The following is a 20,563-nucleotide window of genomic DNA, read 5'->3' as shown; positions in this document are numbered from 1 at the left end:
GTAGACGAGATGCGATTATGAATTAAATCGTAAGAAAATAGCCGTTTCTAGATCCCAAAGGCTGCAACGAGCTGCAAGTATACACGCAGCAGCGTTCTCACGTCCGAACGAAGGGCCAGAAGCACAGATCCACTCCAGAAGCTAAGCTAAGTAGCCGCTGCGCACCAGGGCTTGTTTCTCTTCTCGCTACTCTAAACGGGCTAGTCGAGTATGGTACATACGCACCTATATAGTACACTCTCGCGCGAAAGAGAGCCTGGGGCTTTCAAGGCCAGAAGAACGCGTCTCTCTCTCTCTCTCTCTCTCTCTCACTCTCCATCTCGTTCCGCCGTGTATAGCAGCGCAGCGCTGGGCAGAGAGAGAACGCGAGGAAGTTATACTCGCGAATGAATGTATGTACTTATGCCCCGCGTACATGCGCCGCGAAAATAGCCTCTCGCGGTATATGCGTGTAATATATGCATATATGCGAGAGAGGAAAGGACGACGACATGACGCGGCCGCGGCTGCTATGCTGCTATGGGCTAATCGCTGCGCAGAGGCTCGTTTGCGTTTGACGTTTGATTCGACGACGCTTAGATGTGTGGGGGAGGAGGATCGACGAGGGCATGTTTGAAAACAACGATTCGCTCTGTGCAGGACTGTATCGATGATGAAAAGAAAATGAAACGAAGGAGGTAAACCAGGCGCGCTTATGTATTTCCGTGCTGCGTGTCGATGATCCCACCGCGCGTCTGGGTGCTTTGGCTGCGCACCGGAGAGTTCACTCGACTTTTCGTTCGTCCACGTGTTTTCGGCTTTTTTTAGAAACGGAAATTCTCTCTTTTTTCGATGGAAGAGATTCGCGAAATTTTTTCGTACCCGTATCACACTTACGAACACGAAAAGAATCAAAGAGACAATCCTTGTTGAGACAAACAATTTTGGCTAAATCATGGCGTTTTATTCAACTTTCCAATTTTCCAAATGAAAAGAAATTGTATTATCATATTATAATTTCGTAAATAACAAGACATGCACAATAATGGATCTCGCAAAAATATAAAACAAACAAAACGCTCAATCTCAATATATCGATCACAGAGCATACATCGCCCGCATACATTAACACACCAGCTCTCAAAATAGCTCGTCGCGAAAAAAAGCGCGCACGAAAAAATAACCTCAAAAAAGAAGGTCGCACTCGCGCAAAAAACACATCGCCGCGCGCGCAAAGAGCCCCAACCGTCGCGCGCACAGCTTTCGCGTTCGAGAGAAAAAACTACTGAACTACTCGCGTATTAAGTATATACAGACACACAGCAGGAAGAGATATATAAGTTTAGTGTATACATACAAGCAACACCCACCGGCTCTTGCACTTGCGGCAACGGCGGCTGCACGCCGTCACAACAACAATAACAACAACAACAACAACAATGCAGTGGGCGCAGACAGTTGCAGCGCCGGCGACGGAGTAGACGCACACGCTACTATGCTCCCGGCTCGCGGCCCCCACTACTCTACCACACTCGACTGCACCACTGCACTGTCATTCACTCTGTGTATGTATGTTACATACACGAGTACTGCTCTCTGTATATACAGCTTCATACGCTGCTTGCTCATGAAAATCGCAATGCTTTCAATGATCGTCTTTGTTTAAGTCGAAACGAATATCGGGAGGTTATGAGAGGGCCGATTGTTGCTGATAAAAATAACCATTTTACACGCTTGATTATCACTATTCTTCTTATGATCTACATATCGTTTAATCTGATGTACTTGACTTCGTTGCAGAAAGAGACGCTCTGTGTGTTTTGATCCGCCGCGTATCGACGTTCTTCGTCGGGCCGGTTTGCCGCCGGGGGACGCAGCGAAGGGTTGAGAATACAACTGCGTCGCACATTTTACCCTCACACCGCGAGCTTGCAAGCTCTCGCTTTTCCAAGATCACGGACGTTGTATTACAAAGAGCGAGTTATATATCGTAGAAAATTTAAGATTGCACTTTGCGCAAGTTACAATAATTGACATACCTATCCACACACACACGCGCGGCCGGACGCGATTGTTTACAAATCTAACGCACCGGAGCGCAGGCCTTGTCGTAGGCGCCGTGAAGCTTCTCCTTTCCCCAACGTCTCCTCATCTTCTCCACTCGATATACTTGTATGAGTAGTCGCGTTTTTTCCTCCGGACGCACAAAACTACGGCACGCACGAATCGAGACACACTGCACTGAATATCCCTCCACGCATAGTCTTCTTCTGCTAAGCTTCCACGAAACCGAAAGCGCACACACGCCAAGGTCGCCGTCCTAACCTCGAAAAGCTCTGATTGAGATGAAGGCTGAGACGAGGATGACGAGCCCGGCGACGAGGAGATGATGATGTTCCCGCAGCTGATCGAACGCAACGCTCAGGGCGTCGCCGAATGTCTCGCCGGTTAGGCGGCCGTCGCCGCAACACTCGTACGACATTTGACGCTGAGTGCGCTACACTCCGCCGACTACTTTGTGTGCGTATATAAACTACGCGAGCGAGTAGTTGTGTAAACGTAAACGGGTAGATTGTGCGTACTCGTCGCCGCTATACACCTCTGTGTTATGTATATATTGCGGGTGTGCTTGTATATAGATATATGGACTTGGTTGCGCTACGGCGCAGATGCGGGAAATTGAAGGGCGAATCGGCGAATGTTTTTTGCTTGTACTTACTTTTTTCTGGTATGAGTAAATGGTTGATTTATTGAAAAAAAAATTATTGAGAAAATTTAGTTTGCCATTAAAATGCAAAGCAATTCATTTAAAAAGAAAAAAGTGTACATGTTCTTTGTACTTAAGACTTGTAGATTTGATGTAAAAGGTAAAGATTAGTTGGAATGAAGAAAGAGCAAGTTGATCCTGTGTACTAAGATCACAAAAAACACGTTTCTTGTGTATACATAGTTCCATGTAATAGCAATTTAGCATTCTTCGTCGCATTGGAATCTCGCTTGACAGACCATCTACAAGTCATTTTAATTGTACAGCCTTTTAACTTGAGAAACATTCTCTAACACTATACTATTTCTGTGAATTTCACAGTATTTTTTCTTTGAAAATAACACTCAAAGTGATTGTTGAAATGAAAAATTATTAAAAAAAACAAAAAAATAAAATAATACGGGAACAATTTATGGTCGAAATTTCTTTATTAAATTTACAATGTTTACTTATTATCCTAGCACAACTAAACTGACATACTTAAGTTTTAATTATTTACAAAATTATGAATTATCCCTTTAAAATGTACGCTATAAACCATGTAAAAGATGGATTGTTTGCAATACTTATATATGTTGCTGTCACTTGATTCAATTCAAACACTTGGTTTGAATATATTTACACAATAGCCTAAATGCATATTTTATAGGTATATAAAATTCAGTCCATAGGCATTACTACTTCTTAGTATCATCATTAAGGTTGAACTGAGTTTTTAATTTGTCAATTTCTTCTAACTTCTTATCAACGTCCACTCGTTTAAATGCTTTGTTACTCTGATAATACAGCACAACTAAGTACCTATTACAAACATTGAATCCAGAGAGATGGTCACAAGCATTTTTTGCATCAAAGATATCCTCGTACACAACAAACGCTGTTCCTCGTGTTTCTGCCGTGTTTCCTCTGAAAACATGAATATTTTTTTATTATTGAGTTCACATATTACTTTAAACCTTTGAAAATAAATAATATATTAAGTAAAAACCTACACTCGTATTTGCCTAATAGCACCGTATTTTCCAAAGATATCGTACATTTCTTCCGCAGTAATCTTGTATGGTAAATTGCGGATATACAACACTCTATTTACTTCCGGCGGCAGACGGACCTAGAAAAAGAACATAAATTAATAAATGTTAAAATAATTTAAATTGATGAAGTTTGGATTTTGAGGTTATAAGTGTTTTGCCAATTCTATCTTATACATTTAAACCAGACTTACATTTGCACGCCTTTGTAACATTGCCATCGCCATCTTGAAGAGTTTAATTATTTACTAACGCAAGAAAATTTATCAACAATTTGAATATTCTGTAATTGCTTTATGTAGGATATATACACAACGCGCAGAAGAACAAGCACGGTAGATATATATATATATATATATATACTAGATACGCATACAGTGTTCGTCATTACTACCAACATGGTATAATCAAGTGTGTTCGTTGTGTGATCCGCTATCCGTAGAGACCTTCATGCCTGCCTTATTCGAACAGGCTTAATAAACAAAGTACACAGAATTTTAGATTGAAAAAATAATTGCTTTGGATAATCTCCTAACTTTAAGTGTAAAATTAAAATTAAATTAAATAAATAGATCTTCAAGTAAACTATAAATAAAAAAGGTTAGCAAAACCAAATTTTTAATATTGCACATAATACTATGAAACGATATTAGAAACACATAAAATGATAGAAAAACAACATTATTGACTGAGTAAAAATATAGAGATAGTAATTAAAAGGATCGTATAAAATATTTACAACAACAAAATTCATTTTTAATCACTATAATTTATCATAATTCAATTATGTTTTTGATGAACAAAATATGATGAATGCAATGTCAAATTAACAGAGAGCAATAAAATCTACATCGACATTAAAATGTTTGAATATTAAAATGCAGCTATCAATAAATGAGCTTTGCTTTTTATAAAAATATTACCTAGTACTTTAAATAAATTTTTTAGATTTATATTATTAAACATTGGTTGTCAATATCGATCAAAATAGTTAACAGTTTTTTTTTAATTTTTAATTAAATTCGTTCTTATTTATTTATTTTTTTTTATTAAAGCAATTTAGTACGTACAAATCTTCAGTTTTTTACATATTAAACTATAATTCAATGAGTTTGAAACGATTTGTGCATGAACATTATCTATATGTTGAAAAAATAATTTTAAAAAATTGTCTATTATACATTTATAAAAACACAATCTTTATACCATTAAAAATAAAAAAGTAGTGATACGTTTAAATAAAAACAACATCATATGAATTTCTAAGCGGCGGAGCTTTCATGTACATAGTATGTGCTTTCAAAGCTAGGATATACATCTATGTTTTGAAAACGATATTTTAAAATTGTAAGCTATGAGATTGCTGTCAAAATGGCTTTATATGTATTGCAAGAGTTATTTATTAGTTTTGGTATTGCTAGTGGAATGAAATAACAAAATAATGGCATCACATGTCCACCTTTGAACAAGACTGTTGTTTTAAACTCTTTTTTTAGAAAATAAAATTTAATCAGTTAAAATAATCAGATTTTTCTTAAATTTTGTTGAAAGCCGCGATGTCAACACTCTGAACGTAATCTTCAATTTCCTGAATTTGCTCGACCAGCCAGTCAACGGATACTTTATCATCCTCTACCACAGAAGAGATTTGGAGCTTCTTAATATTGTAAGCAACCGGTGCCAATTTAGCTAAAAAAATGTTGAATTATATATTATTAGTAACTAGTAACAAATAAATTAAAAATACAATTACAAATTTATATTATACCTGCTCCCCACAAAAGACCATCTGCTGTGATTTTTCGTACTTCAGCTTCCATTGCTTTCATGTCTGTCTCATCATCCCATGGCTTGATGTCCAAGATAATGTTGGATTTGGCAATAAGAGCAGGTTCTAAAATTATTGGATTAATCAATAAAGATAACAACATCTATTATAGTTGAATATTTATATAAAAGAAAAGATCCCTGAAAAAGAAACTTACTCTTGGATTTTTTAGCTGCATAAGCTGCCAGTCTTTCCTCTCTGACTTTTGCTGCTTCAGCATCCTCACCCTATTATTTTATAAGTAAGAAATATGATGATTTGTTAATTATAAAATTTTTTGTTATAAAATAGTGGCATACAATTTAAATAACAATTTTAATGAAGTTTACTAATGAAAGTGTAAAAGTATGTTAATGCCATTCACCTGGTGATAAGATAAATTAGTAATTTTGTTGATCCTGTTATGTGATGACAAAATAAAATGTGCAAACTATATTTCTTTGAATTCTAAATACATAAATGCGAATGATAAATTTACATATGAATTAAAGATTTAACATTAATATTTGGGAATATCTGGTGTAAAAAATTTAACTTAATTTTTCATTTTAACCATATAACGAAACTTTGTATTTTTACTTAACAAATGAACTTTGCTTTGTGAAATAAAATATTAAATTTTATGTCTGTTTTTATGTAATGTTAGTGTGTACACGCCACTTGCCTCAGAATCTGACCCAAACAGATCTACATCATCATCTTCCTCTTCTTTTGGAGCAGCTTTTTCTTTCGGTGACTCTGGTTTTTGAGGGCAAATCTGAAGATTAGGAACTTGACCTAAGTATGGTGCTGCTTTAATCTCTAAGTCTTTTACACGGCTATCCAACTTCGTGACAACGTTCTTGAGTTCCTGGACGACTAATCATAATTTTATTTATTAATAAGTATTAAACTCCATAAAAAAAAGAATAGTAATGATTAAATGGTATTTTTTATTTATTTATTTAAAAGCATACATAGTAGAAAAAACGATCATTATTATTAAATTACGTACAAAGCAATAAAAAAATTCTGAGATTAATGCATTACTTTAGAAAAATTTTGAGTTATATTTAGCAATAAAGATTAATGTATCAAGGAAGTCGATTTTGCAAGAACTGATAAAACACAAACATCATTAGCAGTTATAAAAAAAAAAAAAAACGATAATATGTTATTTTCAGTCAATACACTTAAATCAAACAGGTTTATGAATAAAATAGAAAACTGCTACTTCAAATAATTATGCAATATAAATTAAAATTATACAAATAATACTGAAATGAAAAATGAAGTAAATAAAAAAACGAATGAATATTTTAAAAATCTGTAGCCATGAAATTAGTCACTGATATACAATTGATTTACACCATTACAAATATTATCTTGCTTGGGATATGCCATGCCAATATGTGATTTTTTTAACTTTTCAGCAAGATACATACTGTTACGAAGATCCTGGTTTTCCTTTTCAAGACTGACTAATCGAGATGCAACGTCTTTATCAGAAATTCCAGCAAGAGCTGCGATACCATCCATCTGTAAAAAGTATAAATTACTGTTTTTGCCCTTCCCAGTTACTCTAAATGTGATTATGTTTGACTATATCAAAAATTGCATCTTAGACAAAGTAGAGAGTGAAAAAAATTTGTTGCTAAAAGTGATTATAAAATAAAAAAATCTATACAACAGGAGTAACAAGGGGAGAAGGCTTTCAAAAATCTTAAAAAAGAAATTTTCAAAATGATGGGCAGAAAAACACTTATTAAAAGTTAATAAGCTGGCGAAAATGTTTGTTAAATCAAGAAGGCGAGCAAGGAGAGCAGTACTCACACACTGTAAAGACTGTTTAATATGTTGGCGAGCCTTGGCGACCTCGTTGGCTAAACTTCCACCAGCAGGAGAGATTGAGCAAACGGACGGTTGACTTCCCTGTATCCACCGATATTGAAGTTTAACTCACACCAGGACAAATACCGCAATTGCTTATTGACATATCTCCACTAATATTATTGCCTTTGTTAATATAAATTTAAAGAACTAAAATTTGTATGATGTATACTATATACATTTATACATTTTCTAAAGTATATAAAAAACTTTTGAATACATAGTGGAGATAAGCAGCAAATTATGCGAGAAATGTGACAATTAATTTAAGCTATATTTATTAATATCTAAAGCTACACTCAATGCTATAAACAGGTATCCTACTATCTATAACAATTGCACTTATAAAACCACAACTTTAAACCTTTTACTGATAAAAAGCAATGTGATATCAAATTTAAGCAAACTTTCACTTTGTGAAAAAATTATTGATACTCAAATAATATGGATTCCGTTTGATTAGATCGTTATAGAGAAGATATATGAGTAGATAAAACATGAACCAAACACAAAAAATGAATTTTGTGTAAAATGAAAACAAAGTTAATCCTCAGACAACAGTTTCTCCATTGTACAAGTATTCTTATCTGAGAATTTACATTAATGATTCTGTATTTATACCACATAGCCATGAGTTTTTAATATCAACAGAAACGAAGTAATTATTGATGTTGAATATTATTTTATAAATAGAAAATTCGTATTTTTTCCCAAAGCTTTTTTACTAAAATACTAAAATATAATGAATTCTATTTGGTGTAGCATGCAAATAATATAAGAGTGTAAGGTGTACGTAGATATTAGTGTGTTGGTAATTCACAATCATGCACAATCACAACCTTTATACATACTTCTAGGTATAATCATAAAAAGAAATTTTATCATCACAAAAACTGAACAAAAAATGTATAACGTAAAGTAAGTCTGTACAAAACAAGGAAAATTAAATAATAATATATATGTTAATTCATTAAAATTCTAAAACAATTCTTTTAGAGTAAGTCAACAATCTTTCAAACAATAGGAGCAGAAATTTGTACACATTTGATAAAAAATATAAAATCAATATAATCTGTTCTGAATCTATTAACAAAAAATCTATAATACAGATGTATCAAACAATTTTGTTTGGGAAGCATTACAAGATCAAATCATTGACAATTTGTACCTGGCTAGATAACTGTTCTTTGTTTTCTTGATTGTTTTTATCTTCCTCTAAATTTCTAGTCTTTTTATCAGCCTTATTTTTTTTCTCTTTGGCTTCTTTAGCCTTGTTCTTTTTGGTATTTGTATTAACATTGGGCATGTTATTAGAGTCTTCATTTTTCAAGCCATTGTTATTGACAGACTCAACAATTTTTTTTGCTTCAGGCATCGCCTCTTCTTTTGTCTTATTATTTTTTTTAGAATTTTTTGAGGCTTTGGATGCTGATTTGACAGATATAGAATTATTATCTACTATATTTTGCGACAATATTTCAGGTATCGCTTCTTCTTGAAAAGAAAGTTTCTTGTTCTTTTTAGAGTTTTTAGAAGCCTTTAATGATGATTTTAATGGGTCTACTTCTTCCTTAGAATTTACTGTAATGTTATTGTGATCCATAATCTTCTGAGGCAGCACCTTTACAAAGTTTTAACTTAAGAATAGAAGAACCCTAACTAATTGTACAATGTTGTACAACAAATTAATAAATTGTTTGTTTTTAATTGTTGTTGTGAAAAAAGTAGTTTGGTAGGATTATATACAACAGTTCTGAATGTATAGCGTAAACTTAATTATTCTTTACAATTTCTGTGAAACTAAATACCATCTTTTAAGAAATTAGTCTTAAAAATAATGTAATTAATTAGAAATATCCAACTATGATCATATACTACAATTGTGTATAAAATTGTGTAAATGTATGAATTCGGCATGAAATAAAAGTCTTTTTGCAGTTCTTGTGATAATATACTTATTCGTTGATGCATGATTAAGGTGTATCTTAAAAATTTACATTCTAATTTTAACACATAAATAATATCTGTTAAATTGTGTTAAATTCTTAAAGATTAGTAAATTGTTATAATCAACAATACACAGCACAAAATTACACACTAATTCCAATCACCAGATATTCCCTGAAGCATTTGTTAGTAATTTGATTAGAAAATGAATGCATAAGTAAAATAGTTTGAGTTAAAACAGCTATGGATTTTTTAGGACAAGAAAGGGGCAAGTAATAAAGTCTAAAGTTTGTGTTTCTATTTCTTGAAATTCAAGAAAGTTATATACGTAATACAAAGTAATATTTTTAAATAATGAAGTTAATTGGTTTGTGTATAAAAACAAATTGAATATTGTAATTTATGATTTTTACCTTGGCAAGCTTTTCGTGATGCAGGCATTCAGCTTTGTCGTAAGAGGATTTGTCAAGCCAGACTTTTTCTTGTGCTAATGCTGTGGTTGCCATTTTTTGAATTATGTTTGTGTAGCTAAAAAAATGAAAATTAGGTTTTAAGCAATAATCTTATCCAATTCATTTGAAAATAATTCATTTTATTGTAAAAAAGTACAAAATTTCTATAACACCTATAAAATAACATATAGTAGCATTTTATTTCATTATTTGAAAACTTGTAAATGCATAAAAATCACATATATAAAATTAATCAAGATTAAAACATATTTACAAATCTTATTCGTCTTCATCATCACTTATAAGTGTAGGCTTAAAATTACTAACATTGTTAAAAGTTTTATAATTTGAAAATTTCAATTTTTTAACACCTGCAGGGAATTTATCACGTTTTTTATTTTGCATTATATTTCTTAAAAGGTCATCAATTCCATCTTTATCAACGCAAGCAAATACTTCTGTTGGTTTGAAATATTGAATAAAGGCCTCAATTTCTCTATAAGATGCGTGTGTAGAATAACAGACATTTATAGTTTGTGCTTCAATACTATCATGTTCAATAATACAGGATGTATCTTTACCAGCCCATTTCATAACTGATGGTATTATTGTTAAGATATTATTTTGAACAACATCTGGCCTACATTGTAAACCTTTTTTTTTTTTACTTGCATTTTTGTCCATACAAGCATGAATGGATGTACTTTCAGCTATGTCAGTAACATGATTGGCAAGGATATCTAATCTACTGTAGACTCTATAAAGATCATCTTTAACATGAATCCTTTTATTTAACATCTTTGATAATTCCATATACAGAAATTCGCTGCCATATTTGGCTGAAAATTCTATTAGCACAACATTCTTTGGATCTTTTTCCACCCATTCTTTTACAACAGCTGCTAGCTTTTTTAAACTATCTAATCTACTAGGAAGTATTTGAAAGTCCACATCCAAAAAAGTAGTGTCTAAATAAATCTTATCTATTTGCAATGGTAGTCTTTGTGAATTAGTAGTATAATGTAAAGATTTTAATTTAGAAATATCTTCTATGCTTATTCTAAAATCACCAGTATACAAAATTCGCTTATCTCCAAAATTTAATAAAAACATAACAGATCCCGGACAATGTCCAGATGGAACACAAGTTACAGTAATTGATACTTGAGTACCACAATGTACATAGTTTATAACGTTTAACTCATCTATGTTTATTTGAATCAAATGTTTTTCAATAATACAGCGATCAAACTTAGGAAATTTATTCTCTACAATTAATTTAGTTATGTGACTGCAATAAAGAAAACTATCTTTTCTTTTTAAAAAATGAAAAAAATCATAATTCAATCCTTTCATATGATCAGTGTGACCATGAGACAAGAAAAATGCAGAAGAATTCAAATTGTCTCCATCAAAACGATCAATGGAGATGCCGGGAATCTCTTCAATGAGTCCAAGAAATGTAGACATGATTTATATTCATAAGAGCCCTACAATAGAAAAATGAAACATCTAGCAACTTTATGAGGTAGCATTATTTTCTTACAGTAAACGATAGAATACTTTAACTAGCTATTACACAACATTATCACACAAGAATGAATCATACTGAATTTCCAGATGGTTTGCAAATTTCATTTGCAATTCGAAGTATAGGTTAGGTTAAGTACAATGCCTGTCTAATGACATGTTTCGTCACCTCAAAACAAAACTCACTCACGAAATCAAATCAAAGACATTTTGAGGCCTTTACTCATCAAATCGCTCATCAATTTAACTAAGAAAGTCCTTTATTATAGCTACAATCTATATATACCATGTGCTTTATTGATCAGTTCTCAGAATTCGCAATACTACGTCTGCCTTCATTTGACAGCTACTTTAGCTTTCTTACGATAAACAGAGCACAATCTAACCAAAATTGCATTAAAATATAGCGTAATTATACCTTTATTTATGGATTGACGGTTGACACGCGGCTACTGTCTGGACTTGGGATGGAATATCAGATGTAAAAGAACGAACCGTTCGATCGTTGCTCGACAGCCGGCCCCGGGAGAGAGCTTTTGTGCGGGAGAGCCAGGAGGGGAAACGTAACGTTGATAATCAGAAATTGACGGTTAAGTTGGTAGCATTGATAGTCCTTAAAAATTTTAATTGGAACATTTACTTTCGAGATTGATAAAAATCTTCCATATATAGTATATTATAATAGGGTATTACATTAGAAATAATAACTGTAAAACTCAATTAGAATAATACTATTTTATTACAATACCTGCTTGTCAAGGAGTATAAAAACGTAAAATTACTTAAATATAGTCTTTGCAATACAAACATTTCATATTTCATATGTAACAATGGAGTGCTACTCAAGAATTCACTTTACAATAACTCATTATTAAAGAGCGTAATAAAAAGAAGAAAAATGTCAAACATGTTAACACTTGAATACTTAACTACTAACAACTATATATATATATCACATTCTGGTATGTCGATTTCACCTAGCACGTATATTTACAATGATTTCATTAAAAAAGGCTAAAATGCAATTAAAATTGAATTTCGTAAGTAGAAAGTTGCTTGGACATCAACAAAATTATAAACCTGAATATACGTTTTGTCATAACATAAATAAATAATAAATTTAGCACCTTGTCAATCATCATCATTAGCTTGCAGATAATCTTTAACTGACTCAAATCCTTCTTCTTTTGCAAGCGGTGCCAATATTCCAGTGGGTCTTTGACCATTTCTTGTTCTACAAATACTACAGTTGCACAAACCTCGACATGGTGGACAAGCCCAATGCTGGAATGACAATAGTAATGCCATAGTAAAATATAAAAAATTATAAAAAATAATTATAAAAAAATTGATGGTATAATCGCAAAAACAACTTACAGGATTTTGTAAAGCTTCCAGAGCAGATTCTCCATATCTTCCCCTCAAGCAAGGTCCGCAAAATTGTCCTCTAACTCCAATGCATTCGCCAGATCTGCATACAGTTTTAGTATCTTTTGTTTTCTGTCTGCACTGATGACAAGATGAACCATTTACAGCATCATATACTTTGCCACTAGCTTTTTGTGCAATATTATTTAACATCTTTGGAGTAATTTCATCAGGTGAAGGAATTGCACTTGGATCATAAGCAGATTTAGTCACTCTTTGCATTCGCTTCTTTTTGGTAGGGGCATACAATTCTTCATCAGACTCTTCACTGTCATTGTCCTCTTCTTCACTAAAGTCAAATTTCATCAAATCAAGATCCCTTTGAAGAGGTCTAGACCAAGGGAACATAACTTTTAAGTTTGAACGACTTTTAGGCACAATGATATCCTGGTCACTTTTCAATTCGTCATCCTCTTCATCATTTTCACCCTCCTCTAATTTTCTCTTCTTACTTCTAGTGTTATACTTTTTGCGAAATTCCAAACGTACTGGGCCTGTAAATGTTGGAGACTTATTGGCAGAAGATCTTCGTCTTCTCGTCACAGACCTTGGGGTTCTTGGAGGCCGGTTTTCTTTTTGCACAATGCTTAATCTGGTGTTTTCCAACTGTTTTATTTCTTCTGTGTCTTCTTTGATATCTTTTAAAAAATCTTGCAACTAATAAAAAGAAATTGTCTATTAATAAAATATCATAAGATGGATAAATAAAAATCAAAACTATTTTCTGCACTTTTTAAAGATAATGTGTTCATACTTTTCAATTAAAAGTAGAAAGTTTGTAAAAATCACAACGGTTTTACATACATACATAATAAGTACTTGTAACGTAAACAGAAACAGCAAACAAGTAGATAAGTACTAAGTATATACTCACAAATGCATTTCGTTCAGCAATGTTTTTCAGTCTCAGCGCCTCGTAATCCTCGGTGTCACTCATCTTTTCAAATTAAATATTAAAGCCCAAGCAACAATTAAAAAAAAATATATTTACAGTTCAGGCTAAAAGCAGGTAATGCTTTGGACAAACCGCAAAATATTTGCGAATACGCTAAGTGTTCGTCCGTGCACATGGACGCCTCTGCTGAGTGTTGCAGTACTTGTCCCGCCAAAATTTTGCTCCGAAAGGAATTGGCATTGTTCGTTTGATCCAGGATATGTAGCGAATCCTATATCTACGATTTCATCCGAACAAAACATTTTAATTGCATTTACTTGATATAAGAGTATTAAATACACACCTTTATACAAACTGATTAGTCAAACACCTAATAAATTGAAGATTAATTTTATTAAATTATAATAATTAAATAAAAGGAACACACCTATTTAGTTTGATATTTTTTCAAATATGGCGTCAAGCATTTTCCGGTCCAGTAGTATTATTAAAAATATTGCAAATTTAAACAAAATTTTTAATATTCATTGAGTTTTTATTGTTTAAAATTTTCTATTCGTACACAATTTATCAAGCGTGTATCTAACATTTATATAAAGATATAACTATAGAGAAATTACTGTGCCGGAAGTCGACGAGCGACATGTTGGTTGTTTCATATTATTCGAAAACGCTTCGAAAGCAGGCGGTTTTTTCTTCGGAGCCATTGTTGTTTATACCCGTGTTTTTAATTTGCACCTTCCTTTAGTTTGTGAAACTATAAATAAACAGTCAATTGTCATATGTCGTCATTACACTGCTTAAAAACGTAATTAGCTCTTGAATAATTCCCCGCGTCTCTATAGTGCATCTTCCAATCCAATAAGGTATACAAAGTTTGTTTGGATGACTATTTTTCTGAATATAATAAACACATTAATTAATTTATTTTCTACTCTATATCTACGTAAAAACCCTGGAATCTAGATATATAAACTTACGAGTATAGTGCTCTCACATGTCAAATTATTTTTATTGCAGGGACCAAACATCTCAGAAAGGTTAGGTTGAAGGAAAGGCTGTTTACGTCGAAAAACCACTCAAAATGAGTAATCAACAATCTCCTCCGAAAGCCATAAAAGATCTTCAATTGCCCATATCTAGGGTAAAAACTATTATGAAAAGTTCTCCACAAGTAGAAGCTATTGGTCAAGATTGTCTGTTTTTAGTAGCAAAAGCAACTGTAAGATTCTTTTATAAATACGTTCAATACGTTCACTAAGAAGTGAATACGCACAATTTATTGGCTTGATATTATGTTTAATCTTTAATTATTCTTTTATTATAGGAATTGTTTGTGCATTATTTGTCTCAAGAAGCCCATCAAAAGTCCAATAAAGCTAATAATTTGGAGTACAAACATTTAGCAGAAGTAGTTCAGACTACTGACACTTTAGAGTTCTTACGAGAGATAATGCCAAGAAAAATAACTGTCAGGCAATTCAAAGAAATGATGGCGGAGAAAGAAAGTTCATCAGATTCTGACAGTGATAGTCAGTCAGACAGTGACTCTAATTCAGAGAGTGACAAAGTAGAAAATGGTAATTCATCTGATAGTACACATGAGAGCAATGATAAAAAGAATGGTAATGACGAGTCTTCTGATGAAAGCAGTAGAAGTGAAAGTGAAGAAGAAACTAAAACGTAATTAATTTTAAGTATCAAGATATTCAATGAAATAATTAACAATTTAGGGAAGCTAAACTTCTAATGTACAAAGTATACAATAAACTTTAAGTACTACAATTTTATACGGTTTATAGAACAAATTTTTGTGTAGAGTGGAATGTGTCAAAATGTATACAGATATCTATTCCATCTTGCATGACTGAATATGTAATAAAATAACAAAAATCTTTTCAATTGAAAAAAAGTTTTCTATTTCATTAAAAATTTCCAGAATTTATTATTAACATGATTATATTATATATACAATTCTGGGGAAATATATTTGATGAAAAGTTCATCTATCTCATATATTTGATACTTGATTAGGTCACCAAACTATAAGTTTGAAACGCATGTTTTAAAAAATGCATATTCAGAAGTTATCAATTTTATAAACCAATGTACATTAAGTATAAAGAAAATGTATTATACATGCACTGCATATTAGAATTATTGTAACTTGATTATTCTTGATGTAATTTCTTGGGTACAGATCTTGTAGGCGTATCCTCATAATCTTCACTAAGTTTCTTCGCTAAGAAGTAAATTTCTGCTAGGGCTATAACTATAGAGCATATTACCCCCAGTAGCAATCTGAAGCCAAAGTCTAAATTGCCAACTATTAATTCCACACCAATGAAACCAAATGCAAAACCAGCCATCACAGAAAACACAAATTGTGCAACAGCAATCAGCTGTTTATTCATGAGCTTCACTAAAACACAACAATAAGTATTGAAATTAATAATTTTGGATTTCAAATTTGATAAGTTTTATATAATTATGTGTAACTTACTTTGGAAAGCAATGGTATCCTCTGGTATATGTTTACGAAAATTATCAACACCTTTGGTCATTGCCTGGTAATCCCTAGCATCTTGCTGGGCTTGAAGTTTCTTAATTCTTGCTTCTAGTTCTGGATTTCTTGGTGTAACTTTTGGCTCAGGTAATATTATATCTACACCTTCTAATAGTTGGTGAATATAAACTTTACTGTTAGATGTATCTCGTTGCTCTAATACATATGATTTAAGCCACTTGATGTCATTTAATGTTAGAAGACAACTATGACGTTTGTTCTGGTGACTATTTTTCAACAGTCCAATGTTTTCTGGTAAATCCTTTGCACTCTTGATGTCTTTAACAATGAAATCTATCAGCTTAGAAGTTGGTTTTATTTTAATGTGATGATCCTCGATAGTTTCTAATGGCATTATTAGGCAGTAACAGAAATTAAGACGTTATATGAAGCTTTCTTTCCAGGTCAGCATAAAATTCTCTCAGTTCCTTCTCTTTGTCTTGAAATTCTTGGTCAACTCTTGAACACTTGTCACTCATATCATTTATGAACCTTTCCCACTCAGCTTTGCGCACCTCTCTGTTTTCTTGTAACTTGCTATCCTAAAATCATAAACATTAAGAAGTGTAAATAAGCCTATAAGCAAATTTGTAAATATAGAATTTTGATAATGCATACACTGTCAAATTCGTCTTCTTTTTGAAGAACACATTCACACATACTCAGTGCAACATCAACATTTGCTTTCAAACTTGGCAAATGGCAATCACCAAGCTGCTCAGCTCGATCCAATTGATTCTGTCCAAGTTCTGTTGAATATTCAAGGATTTTGAAAAGTCTCAATACTTCTCTGTCTTCTCTCTTGTCCTGAACATTCATTGAATTAATTTTACTATGAAAACATTAAACAAGGTTTCTTAAAGTTCTAAAAAAAGTGCAATAAGAATCATGTTTATACGACAACAGTAACGTTAGTTCCCGATTTTCTTCTAAATTATTAGCCAGTTTATTTTAAAGTTCAATAAACAAACGAAAGAATATTTCGAAAAATTCATTTATTACCTGGAATTCGCGTAGAAAAAAAGTAACTTCGCCCTGAACGAATGGTCGGTGATCAAATAGCCTAGTCCAAATCTCACCAGTGTCTGCGTAACCGCAAGCGACGGGAAAAAACAAAATGATTATTACAACAAAAAAAAGAAGATAATCGTGAATGCAATTAAATAGTCAACTTTGCGCTTAGGATTCAATTAAACATCGAAACTAATCTAAGAGCTACTCTACTGATGCTCGCACCTTTTATGACGGACGCCATGTTTGTTGTTGGAAAACACATGACCCGCACCTTCTGACACGTTCGTAAACACCCCACCTACGCCTGTCGCTGTTGCTGCAGTTGTTCGGCATCGCAAATTTTACGCAACTGCATCATGAGCCGAAAAATTCGAATTCTAGATCCGTATCGTGCTTCGAGTTTTGAAATTTAGTGCAAATGTGGAACATTGAGTGCGGACAAAAAGAAATCTTGAATTGTAACCTTAATCAATGCACTCCAAAACATAAGTTGAATCATCCCTTGTCAGCATGAAGGAGGAATACGAGTTTACTGATGAGTTTCCTCAAAGTCCTAAGGAAAGCAAAAGCGGAATTTTGTCTAGTAGCTCGGACTTGCCTATAGGCATCCGACCTCGTCCTGTTATTTGCAAACCTGGTAATGTAAATGTTACCTGCAAATCGGAGCCCATCGAAACTAAAAGACCCTGGGCACCAGGAGCTTGGCAGGATGCCACTCGAACTAGTGCATTTCAGCCTTATAAGGTATATTTTATTGATTCTGGCACTATTTGATTGTCTAATAAACTTCTCGTTGATATTATTATTTTGATTTATCTATAGCCTCCTACACTGTTGACAAATTTACAAAGAGGTAACACACAAACTGAAATTCCTTTAGCTTATGGAGGTGGAGATGTGACTTTTTATACATTAGCAGGTCAGGGTGAACTTACAGCTGACAATATTCATGCAGGTAAGATATTTCAAATTCTGTTTTGTACATCAATAAATAAATATTTATGGCATGATTTTAAAAGATAATCCTGCAATGATTATCAATTTTAGCAACTGTAGATACACCAGATGAAAATGGTCTTACTGGACTTATGTGGGCAGCTGGTTATGGCCAATTAAATAGTGCAACACTTCTACTAGAGAATGGGGCAGATAAAAACTACAAAGGATCTCATGGTCAATCACCTTTGCATCTAGCTGCAGCTTATGGACATCATGATGTTGTAAAATTGCTCTTGAATTATGGTGCTGATCCTAATGCAAGTGAAGATGTAAGTTGTATCTTTTTTTATAAATTTTATTAGAGAAATAGTTTTTCTATTTTATAAATGCTTAATATATACATATTTTCATATTCAATTTAATTGTACATTTATGAAAAAGTTAATAAAAAATAGTATGATACATTGTTGATTTTATGCAGGAGGGAAACACACCTTTGATTTATGGAGCACAAGGTGATCATCCACACGTTTGTTATGAACTTTTGACAAGAGGTGCAGATATAACAGTGACTAATGCCAATGGACTTAATGCTTACAAAGCAGCTATACTCAAAAATGCATCAACAGGTATTATATTATTAAATTATTATACACTGATGATAAAAATAATCTACACATAAATACTCATGTTTCGTTTTTGTTTCAGCTAAAGCAGTAATTGAAAATTTTCTTGTACAAAAAATTGTGAACTTATCACCAGATATATTTTAGTAATAAATAATGTTAATACAAATAGTAATCTTACTTCAATTGAACCAATATATGGATAGCTTTGGATATGAATGATAATACCCCAAGATGCAAAACAAATATTTTGCTGATATTGTCTTATCACTGTCCTTATTTAATATTCTAGTGAACATTTAACATCATGTAGCTGGAACTTCTTGTGACGGTTTTGAAGGATTATGATACAGACTAGCCATGGCCTCTTGTAATGCTCTCAAACAAGCAATATTGGCTCCAAATCCACCTGCCTTTTCTGCTTCAGTCTCTTTTCTAACATTAGAAATGTAGCCCCGTACCTGCACCTCTCTTAATCCTGGAGGACTTGGTCCTTCGATTTCTTGAGTGATAGGAACATACTGATAAGTGGGACCCTCATCCATTTTAGGCAATGGAACAAAACCTGTACTATTCTGTTGTCCAAACTTAATGCCTGTACTGAAGCCTGTTGCCTTAGGTGCTAGTTTTACTTCTTCTTTAGAAGATTGAATAGATGAAGCAAATGTCTGTACTATCTTACTAGCATCACCTTCAGAAAACATTAACTCATCAATCAGGGCTTCTTTCTCTCTAATCTTTCGCTTCTTTATCTCTTGTTCTTGTTTCTCTAGTTCCAATCTTCTCTCTTCTTGCTCCATTTTCTCCAACTCAAGAAGTTCTTCCAGTTCACTTTCTTTCTTCCCTAACTTTGTTTTATTTTTAAGTATGAGTTCTCTATTTTCTCTTTTGTACTGTTCTATTTTCTTATTGGTTTCAATAACATCAATATTATTAGCTAAATTATAAATAATATTTTCTACTTCCTCCAAATAATCATCATATTCACGTTGAGTCGCAAAGTCTTCTTCCTTCTTATTAAAGTCACGTAATATTCTCTTTCGAATATCTACTTCTTTTTCTACCATTGCATCTTCATACAATTGAACCCTAAAGTTTGCTCTTCTCAAAGGTGTCTGACACTCGGGACAGGAACCAGAACCTGTAAGTTAATTGATTTTAAGGAGAAAATTTATAAAATTTACAAGCAGTATCTTTTTGTCCTACAAACCTTTCAAAAACAGTAAATCCACACAACTCTCACACAAAGTGTGACCGCAAACATTAACCATCAATTTTAATGATGGATTTCTATATTTCGTTGTTTTACATCTTGGACAAGCCTGATCTTCCATGTTTATAAATTACAATAAAAATCTATAGATACTTATCAAAATCTCCTACTTTATTTTCTAAACAGGAATAAGAGAAATAAGAGTTGTATTTTTGATAAAGGTTATATGCGATTGTAATTGAAATAATTTCTCTGAGATACCTTCTAAAAAACGTATAAACACTTTAGTTTATTTACAATTGTGTCAAATGTTTTGTTCAAACACTGAAGTACTTAACAGTCAATTGTTACTTTAACTATAGTTATTTACAGCTTTTAACGTGCGGGGCCGGTGACGTGCGGCGACTAATCAAGTTTTAACATGCACTAACCTAACGTTACCTATAATGAAAACAAGCAGACGAAGACAGAGAGAAAGA

General features: G+C 32.7%; 9 protein-coding genes and 1 long non-coding RNA gene across 22 annotated transcripts in view; 2 read left to right on the top strand and 8 right to left on the bottom strand.

Annotated features, from left to right (window-relative positions):
- Positions 1-3,151, bottom strand: part of LOC100117861 (solute carrier organic anion transporter family member 74D) — a 70,331-nt gene extending 67,180 nt beyond the window's left edge. For 4 of the 9 annotated variants that reach the window (XM_016985990.3, XM_031931244.2, XM_031931245.2 and 1 more), the window contains exon 1: positions 1,337-3,151. The gene's annotated coding sequence lies outside the window, so the exon portion shown is untranslated. The remainder of the gene's footprint in view (positions 1-1,336) is intronic. The other 5 variants (XM_031931246.2, XM_031931243.2, XM_008207456.4 and 2 more) reach the window with 5 other exon arrangements.
- A 4-nt stretch (positions 3,152-3,155) lies between these two features.
- Positions 3,156-4,517, bottom strand: LOC100117318 (splicing factor 3B subunit 6). Its single transcript, XM_001600589.4, has 3 exons — positions 3,972-4,517; positions 3,739-3,857; positions 3,156-3,652 (listed from the first exon to the last, which is right to left on the bottom strand). The coding sequence occupies exons 1-3, from the start codon at positions 4,002-4,004 to the stop codon at positions 3,424-3,426; spliced, it is 381 nt and encodes a 126-aa protein (XP_001600639.1). The 5' UTR covers positions 4,005-4,517; the 3' UTR covers positions 3,156-3,423.
- A 9-nt stretch (positions 4,518-4,526) lies between these two features.
- Positions 4,527-11,971, bottom strand: LOC100117276 (probable elongation factor 1-delta). Of its 2 annotated transcripts, XM_001600475.5 has the most exons (9): positions 11,822-11,971; positions 9,835-9,949; positions 8,643-9,095; positions 7,418-7,516; positions 7,030-7,123; positions 6,270-6,463; positions 5,763-5,832; positions 5,546-5,671; positions 4,776-5,466 (listed from the first exon to the last, which is right to left on the bottom strand). In XM_001600475.5, the coding sequence occupies exons 2-9, from the start codon at positions 9,925-9,927 to the stop codon at positions 5,312-5,314; spliced, it is 1,284 nt and encodes a 427-aa protein (XP_001600525.1). In that variant the 5' UTR covers positions 9,928-9,949; positions 11,822-11,971; the 3' UTR covers positions 4,776-5,311. The 2 variants fall into 2 exon arrangements, with proteins under 2 accessions (XP_008205725.1, XP_001600525.1); XM_008207503.4 differs by lacking the exon at positions 8,643-9,095 and having other exon boundaries at positions 4,527-5,466.
- On the bottom strand, positions 9,993-11,815 carry LOC100678532 (protein artemis). The gene is made up of 2 exons (XM_003424764.4): positions 11,437-11,815; positions 9,993-11,363 (listed from the first exon to the last, which is right to left on the bottom strand). The coding sequence occupies exon 2, from the start codon at positions 11,341-11,343 to the stop codon at positions 10,153-10,155; it is 1,191 nt and encodes a 396-aa protein (XP_003424812.1). The 5' UTR covers positions 11,344-11,363; positions 11,437-11,815; the 3' UTR covers positions 9,993-10,152.
- A 150-nt stretch (positions 11,972-12,121) lies between the features above and the next one.
- LOC100118086 (cell division cycle-associated protein 7) lies at positions 12,122-14,101 on the bottom strand. Its single transcript, XM_001602101.6, has 3 exons — positions 13,706-14,101; positions 12,781-13,488; positions 12,122-12,687 (listed from the first exon to the last, which is right to left on the bottom strand). Exons 1-3 carry the CDS (start codon positions 13,766-13,768, stop codon positions 12,535-12,537), a joined length of 924 nt encoding a protein of 307 aa, XP_001602151.2. The 5' UTR covers positions 13,769-14,101; the 3' UTR covers positions 12,122-12,534.
- A 101-nt stretch (positions 14,102-14,202) lies between these two features.
- On the top strand, positions 14,203-15,638 carry LOC100118128 (chromatin accessibility complex protein 1). Its single transcript, XM_001602127.6, has 3 exons — positions 14,203-14,592; positions 14,747-14,948; positions 15,054-15,638. Exons 2-3 carry the CDS (start codon positions 14,811-14,813, stop codon positions 15,411-15,413), a joined length of 498 nt encoding a protein of 165 aa, XP_001602177.1. The 5' UTR covers positions 14,203-14,592; positions 14,747-14,810; the 3' UTR covers positions 15,414-15,638.
- LOC116417579 lies at positions 14,432-14,821 on the bottom strand. The gene is made up of 2 exons (XR_004227831.1): positions 14,707-14,821; positions 14,432-14,623 (listed from the first exon to the last, which is right to left on the bottom strand). It is a non-coding gene; the product is annotated as an uncharacterized LOC116417579 (long non-coding RNA).
- Positions 15,639-15,789: 151 nt separating the features above from the next.
- Positions 15,790-17,922, bottom strand: LOC100118166 (transmembrane protein 199). Of its 4 annotated transcripts, none has more exons than XM_008207558.4 (5): positions 17,529-17,922; positions 17,295-17,377; positions 16,911-17,099; positions 16,230-16,834; positions 15,790-16,148 (listed from the first exon to the last, which is right to left on the bottom strand). In XM_008207558.4, exons 4-5 carry the CDS (start codon positions 16,645-16,647, stop codon positions 15,898-15,900), a joined length of 669 nt encoding a protein of 222 aa, XP_008205780.1. In that variant the 5' UTR covers positions 16,648-16,834; positions 16,911-17,099; positions 17,295-17,377; positions 17,529-17,922; the 3' UTR covers positions 15,790-15,897. The 4 variants fall into 4 exon arrangements, with proteins under 4 accessions (XP_008205780.1, XP_008205783.1, XP_003424813.1 ...); XM_008207561.4 differs by having other exon boundaries at positions 17,465-17,549; XM_003424765.3 differs by having other exon boundaries at positions 17,295-17,552.
- Positions 17,319-19,040, top strand: LOC100117386 (ankyrin repeat family A protein 2). The gene is made up of 5 exons (XM_001600750.6): positions 17,319-18,050; positions 18,129-18,261; positions 18,354-18,574; positions 18,727-18,874; positions 18,954-19,040. The coding sequence occupies exons 1-5, from the start codon at positions 17,817-17,819 to the stop codon at positions 19,016-19,018; spliced, it is 801 nt and encodes a 266-aa protein (XP_001600800.1). The 5' UTR covers positions 17,319-17,816; the 3' UTR covers positions 19,019-19,040.
- Positions 18,585-20,515, bottom strand: LOC100118201 (CDK-activating kinase assembly factor MAT1). Its single transcript, XM_001602185.6, has 3 exons — positions 20,346-20,515; positions 20,082-20,262; positions 18,585-20,012 (listed from the first exon to the last, which is right to left on the bottom strand). The coding sequence occupies exons 2-3, from the start codon at positions 20,203-20,205 to the stop codon at positions 19,177-19,179; spliced, it is 960 nt and encodes a 319-aa protein (XP_001602235.1). The 5' UTR covers positions 20,206-20,262; positions 20,346-20,515; the 3' UTR covers positions 18,585-19,176.
- Positions 20,516-20,563: the final 48 nt, after the last annotated feature.

The sequence above is a fragment of the Nasonia vitripennis genome, chromosome 5 (genome assembly GCF_009193385.2).
Source record: "Nasonia vitripennis strain AsymCx chromosome 5, Nvit_psr_1.1, whole genome shotgun sequence".
NCBI classification, from domain to species: Eukaryota; Metazoa; Arthropoda; class Insecta; order Hymenoptera; family Pteromalidae; genus Nasonia; species Nasonia vitripennis.
This window is presented reverse-complemented; position numbering and strand designations above follow the sequence as displayed.